At 35.7% G+C, this 6,664-nt stretch overlaps 1 protein-coding gene across 2 annotated transcripts; it reads right to left on the bottom strand.

Annotated features, from left to right (window-relative positions):
- Nucleotides 1-2,159: 2,159 nt before the first annotated feature.
- LOC106772269 (FT-interacting protein 1) lies at nt 2,160-5,944 on the bottom strand. 2 transcript variants are annotated; one of them, XM_014658559.2, is made up of 4 exons: nt 5,730-5,944; nt 5,513-5,588; nt 5,105-5,196; nt 2,160-4,903 (listed from the first exon to the last, which is right to left on the bottom strand). In XM_014658559.2, exon 4 carries the CDS (start codon nt 4,805-4,807, stop codon nt 2,483-2,485), a length of 2,325 nt encoding a protein of 774 aa, XP_014514045.1. In that variant the 5' UTR covers nt 4,808-4,903; nt 5,105-5,196; nt 5,513-5,588; nt 5,730-5,944; the 3' UTR covers nt 2,160-2,482. The 2 variants fall into 2 exon arrangements, with proteins under 2 accessions (XP_014514045.1, XP_014514046.1); XM_014658560.2 differs by having other exon boundaries at nt 5,518-5,588.
- Between the last annotated feature and the right edge of the window lie 720 nt (nt 5,945-6,664).

Below are 6,664 nucleotides of genomic sequence, written 5' to 3'. Positions count from 1 at the left end.
TATCATTTTTTTTATATGAGTTGAATGGTTAGTAAAATATTATCACCTCAATTAATAATAAACAATATTATAAATGCACATAACTTTCATCACATATCTATCACAAATAGTCAAAGAAGAAAACATATCTAATCATACAAATTGACGCTCTGATGTAGCACTCAACACCAAACATTTCGAAAAGAGTGGTGCTAAGTGATAGTACTGAAACTCAATGTTATTCTTTTCTCAAAAGTTTGAGCTCAATGGTACTTTATATCATTCAATGTCCTGAAGTTATATTGTTCCAACCCTACAATACAAGGATGACACTAAGCGTTGTACTGATGTTGCTAAATGCCAAAGCATTTGCAAAAAGTAGCGCTCAACAATACAGTCTGTCGCTCAATGCCCCGAAGCTAAAAAAACACCCATACATGCAATACAAACTTGTGTTATGCACCAATCTGATAACTCTCAACACCATATTGATGGACAACAAATGTATATTTTGATTTTAAATGAACTTTGACCTGGTTAGTTTCTGAAATTGGTATTCTTTATCGTTGCATTGATTCAAAATAATTTTAAACATGAAAGTTTCTCTTAACTTGCAGGATGCTTCATCTATACATAGAAACATCACAAAAACAATCAGGACATACAATTATGATAATTGATTAGCATAGACTCATATAGATGACTGAAGATATGCATGCAAATGGAAAAAAACTCACATGCAACAAATAATATCAAAAGACTAAAAAAAATTGAAACTCCACTTATCCAAACAAAGAAAATGATTGTCCAAATTAGAAAGTTTTCCACAAAGAATTAATCCTGTGGTCTCAATTTTCAATGAGACAAGTATAGATAAAAAAAATCTTAAAAAAAAACAAATAACTGTAAAAATATATTTCTAGTGTTTTAAAATAATAAAATTCTTTTATAATAAAACTATTTATATTAAAAAATTAATATTAAAATAATTAAGTTTTACAATTTTTAAAACAATATCACTTTTAAAATATGATTTCCTAAGATACATTAATGTAACTTTTAGTTCTAGTGTTTAAATTTATTGTATTTTAAACTAATAAATACAACATTTAATATTATTGCGCAGTTAATTTCAGTTATTTACTCGTGATTATTACTTTTTTTAATGTATATATTTATTGAATTTAACACTTGATCATATTGTTTAAGTTGTATATATTTTATTTGATATATACAATATTTTATATTACAATGCGGTAAAATTCTGTTAGATATATTTATGTTTATTTACACTCTTATTCCAGTATTTTTTTTTCATAATATTTTCAAGTTCAGAATTCATAATTTAATTAATACATTATATGGCATCATTGACTAAAAAGTTTGGTCATAAGATTTTAATAAAAGTTTTAATCAATCATAACTTACACTATCCATAAATTTTACTTTATCATAAAAGCCACAAACTTTTATTAAAGCATGGGTCCACTCATACATAGTATTGCAGCTCTTCATGAGATATTATGAATAATGATGCTCTGTTGTTCTAACAGTCCAAGGTTGTCATGGTCAATTGGTTATGTTATGGATACTCACTCAGATATTATACTCTGCTACTGCTCCCACATTAATAAACCCACTTTGCTTGTAAAATTGAGAAAATTGTGATCATTTATATCTGTATTTGTTTGTTATCATTATACATAGTTGCTTCATGCGTATACCAAACCAAAGATATTTAAAAACAACTATTAAAACATTCATTTTATAAGATTTAGAAAAACATACTTTAATAAAAGTAAAAACAACAACTATTTAACTGTTTTTTAATATCTGGCATTTTCACTTCACACAGATAGAGAGAATAGAAAATGAACATCAGAACGACATTGTGACAGAATCAGATTATTTTATCATGCAATGTGTCATTAAAAAAGCAATAGTAACACTTTTTGTTAAGGGATCTTTGTCTGTACAGAGCCTCAAACTCTGAACTCAAGCAACAATTTAAAAGCAAAACGTACACTATCCAGACAAAACAGTAATATACTAAACCACATGCATTCGTGAAGCTTCTTATTAAATTAATTGAACATGCATGTTATGTAATCACAGCACAAAAAATCCATTGGTTCACGTCATATTATAAACAGATGATATGATATAACAAAATGTAAAGAAAACTAGAAATATGGAGATTTTAAAAGAAACGCACCAAACAGCATCTTAAAAAATAATGGAGGGGAGAAAAACACAAATTAACTCCACTGCCATCACAATACAAACTAATTAACTCCCCCATTGAGAAACACTACTACATCTAATCAAGCACGAAAGTAATCAAGTTGAAGTGAATTTCAACTCAAACCTACAAAATTACAAAAAGACTACCATGAAGTTCAAAAGTGAAAACAGAAAATCCTGTGACATGATAACGAACAATAAATGCACAAAATCTACTGCCTTCAGGAGAAGGCAAGCTCCATTCTGCACTGTCCAGGCTTCAGAGCATGCAATCAGTTCTTGCAGGCAGCCTCCTGAAGAAATTAAGTGGCACCGACGGAAGCTTATGGCGAAACCTTGGATGTCTCAACACATAAATTCCTGTCAAGAGGGCCACAACTTGGAACGGAGTGACGTACAGAACAACAGCAGCAACTAGACAGAAAAGCACAAACAGTGATGTAGCTCTGGGATCACGCCAGCTTAGCAAAGATTGCAGCCTTTCACCCTGAGTGGCCAAGTCCCCAACCACAGTTTGAATCCTCCCAGCAATGCTTCTAAGTCGATCATATCGCATCCTCACAATGTCATTTGGCCGGGAGGTAGGGAATGTGTCAAACTCTTCATCAAGTTCATCTGGATGTGCCGAGTCTGCATGAGAGAGACGAGTGTCCATGTGAGGAGGTTGCCTTGGCCTCCATCTGTAGTACCAAATTCCAATCAAGAAGAGGTAAAGGAAAATTGTAGGCAAGATAAGCTCTGGATACATAACTAGTATTATGAACAAGATATGGATCAGAATTGTAGTGACTGGACTTCTCCAATTGCAAATCTGATCAAACCATTTTCCTACAGCAATTAGACCACCCAAAACCCCCATAATCCTGAAGAAGTTGGCTTTGCTTCTTCTCATACTCCACATGTGGGAACCCACATCCAGCATATATTCCACTACTTCTTTTCTCAGCGGTGGCTCGGCACGACTCAGTCTCATTGAAACAATCTGAGTAGCTTGATGCCTCAGACTGTCGAGCTGGCTGACAGTCAGCGGGTGTATGTAGTGCATTTTTGGCAACAAGGGTTGTGAATACATGTGCATCATATTGAGCAGAGATGAACAAGTGAACCTCACAGCCAAGTGAATCTCACCCATCTTCTTCACCCCGTTTGGGTGAAGAACAAGAAGTGGATAGGAATGTGTATAGACCCGATCAGTCTCAAGGGTGGAAAGACGAATCCTCACCTTTCCAATCTTTGAATCTTTTGCTCCACCAGCCTTGTCTCCACCATGCAGATGACAGTTATCAAACACACCAATTGTAATGACAGTGCAAGGATCAAAAACCTCCCAAGTATATTGCTCATTCCATCTTGGAGCAAAGCTGTCAATGATTGTCCTTGTCCTGACCCACTTCTGCCCATATTTCGCTACACAATAAGCATCTGTTGTCCCTCTCCCATCCTTCGTTTTCATCGGCATCAAACCATGAGCATTCAATATCCCCAGTTCAAGAACACCAATGCCAGACTTCCACAGCTGTTTCGCTGTTGGACGAAGATCACTGCTGTAGTGAGTAGATTCGTCTAAAACATGATAGCCACCTTCTAGACAAACCCTCATGTGAATCCTGCTTGAAAATTTGGTATCCTTCTTCTTCTCCCCCTCAACAACAATATGCCTTTCCAGATTGAACCACCTTGTATTCACTGGTTTGTGGTCTAGTCTCTTTTCCACATACTGCAGAGGAATAGCACACCTCCCCAACACTTCATCCTTGTTAGGGGCAACTCTATCCTCCACACTCAATATCAGCGGTTCCTCAAACTGTTCGGCTGCCACAAACATCAAATCCTCATTCCACATTGGATTAATACTCCTACTATGAGAGATTCTGGTCCTCAAGGCTTGATTCCCCAGAATAGCCTTCACGAAAACCTCAGGGTACCTAGCCTTATCAGTTGGCTGTAAGTCCTGTGCCTCAATCACATTAACCCTCAAATACCAAAGCTTAGGAGACAGATACACTTTCGATCTAATGTTGGCAAGAGCATCACTTCCACCAACCGTAGCAGCATCCGAGTGCCAAGCTTCGGGAAAAGCTTCATCAGCCTGGGTACCCATCCAAACAGCCAACATCAGCTCTCCCTTCACCTTGTCACCCTTTCTATCTTCTAATCTATACCATTGGGGCGCCAAAGGACTATCTGGAGGCACCCTTTTGGGGACCTCATTCAGGTCAAACCAGACACGTCCGATGAAGTCATCCTTCACAACATCCTTATCCTTCACGGTAACCTCCAGCACAGACGCTTGAAGCCGGTCCTTCGAGAAGGCAAAAACCTGGTTCCACTCAGGATTGGTTTTCTTCTCGAAATGCCTGGTAGTACCCTTGTAGTTCCCAAGCTTGACTTCAGCATAAGGATCACAACTCCCAGTGACATCTTTGGCAGGCAAGTCCTTGGCCTTCACAACCCTCACATAAAGGTACTGCATTTGCTCAACCAGATCATAGGTACTGGTAAGTTTATCACCAGAGACCTTTCCCCCTCCAAGGTGGGGTTTGGTCTCCTTCAACAGAAAATCTTCAGGTGGAGGCCTCTGCATTTTTTCCTCGCTTCAGAGAACCAGCAAATTCAAATTTCTAACCCAAATATCCAAAGCCTTCAACTACTCGGATTATACCTAATCGTTCCCAAGAGCCTAAAAAACAGGAAAACGAAGTCAAGTAGCCGTTACAACACGCTATACCCAAACGAGGCACCTTAAAGTTCGGGAAATTTCAAAAACACATCAAAAGAAGATATAATCGAGGTAACAGCAGCTGAAACTCAAATAACGTGCACCACTAGTATATTAAACTACAAAACTGAAAAAAATAAAATAAAAAAGGCAATGTCAAACCTAGATCTCAGATTTCACAAAGTGTTCTACAAGTCCAACATCGGAAAAACACCAACCACTTTCCCAGAAGAAGTTAGATCCGATTGTTTAACCTGCAAGCATAAACAAAAATCATAAAAAAAACAACAAAAATGCAGTTGTGTAATGCAGCACAACATAAAAGAAAAAGCAACATTTCAAGGTCTTGTACTTTCAGCATTTTGAAACGCCCAAGTAAAAACAACAACCACTTCCTTAACTAGAGAGAGAGAGAGAGAGAGAGAGAGAGAGTTGACTGCTTTGAAAATGAACAACACCACCAACAAAAAAACGCTTCGATGAACCGTTGATTTGTCTTCTGAGTTCTCACATTTTCCCAGACATTATCACTTCTTACAAAAGTAAAATAAGAAAATGCATTTCTGATACCATACGTCGTCGTCGCCGGCACACCCCCACACAAGAAATCCCGAAAGCGACGGTGCATGCGAAAATCGGAGAAGCACTGAAACGAGAAAAATGAAAAGAGAAATAAAGAAGAAGAAGAAGAAGAAGAAAAGGAAATAAAGTAGTTTTTTTTTTTTGGCTTTAACTTTATTTTTAATGTGGAACGATTGAAGAAGCTGAGAGAGGTGTATGTATGTACCTTGTAAAACGAGGTCGTTTTTGGAAAAAAGAAAAAAAAAAAAAAGAGTGTTAGAAGAGAGTGTGAAGAGGAGGGAAGAAGAAAAAGTGAGAGAGAGAGAGAGAGGAATGGTGTTTCTGAGTTTCTCTTTCTTTGAGAGTGTGTTTATTTGTCTGGTTGTGGGAGAAAGAAAGAGAGAAGGTCCATTGCTGGTTTTGTTGCAGTGCTGTATACCTCTGCGTGTGTAGCGATGCTGCTACTGCTGCATAGGGGGTGCTCAGCCTTTGCCATCAAACCCACTCAAACGCTTACACGTGTCACACACCAACCTATGTCTTTTCTTTTTAATTCTATTTTCTTTTAACTTAACTATGGCAAATAATAAGACCCACCACCAAATTTTATCTAGTTTCATAAACGGCTTTAATAAATAAAGTTCAGTAAAATCATATTTATTATATATTTTAGATAATGGGATGAAATTTTATCCATATTTAATTTAATCTAAATTTATATTTTAATATTTATAAATTTTTTAATATATTTTAAATTTTATTTTTAATATAACACTATTTTGTTAAATTTAATAATAAATTATATAAAATTATTGTTTATTATAATAATTATTATTAAAATCACATATGTCACTTTTTTTAAGTTAAAGATTTATTATATTTATATCATTTATTTAAATTGAAAATATTTTCTTATTAAAAAGTTAATTTAATATAAATTCGTAATCCTAAAAATTCAATAAGGAAAATGATATATGGACAACAGATTTCAACAACATTTAGACACGCCACAGGTGTCACAAGGTCATTGGTCCACGTGGCAAAGAGAGAGAAACTTGCAACTTTTTGAAGATTGTCTGAGATGTTGACGCGTGGCAGAGAGAGAAATTTGAATTTCATTCTGAAATTTGAATTTCAGAAGGGTTTCGTTTCACTTTTAGG

This window comes from Vigna radiata, chromosome 8 (genome assembly GCF_000741045.1).
Source record: "Vigna radiata var. radiata cultivar VC1973A chromosome 8, Vradiata_ver6, whole genome shotgun sequence".
Taxonomy (NCBI): domain Eukaryota; kingdom Viridiplantae; phylum Streptophyta; class Magnoliopsida; order Fabales; family Fabaceae; genus Vigna; species Vigna radiata.
This window is presented reverse-complemented; position numbering and strand designations above follow the sequence as displayed.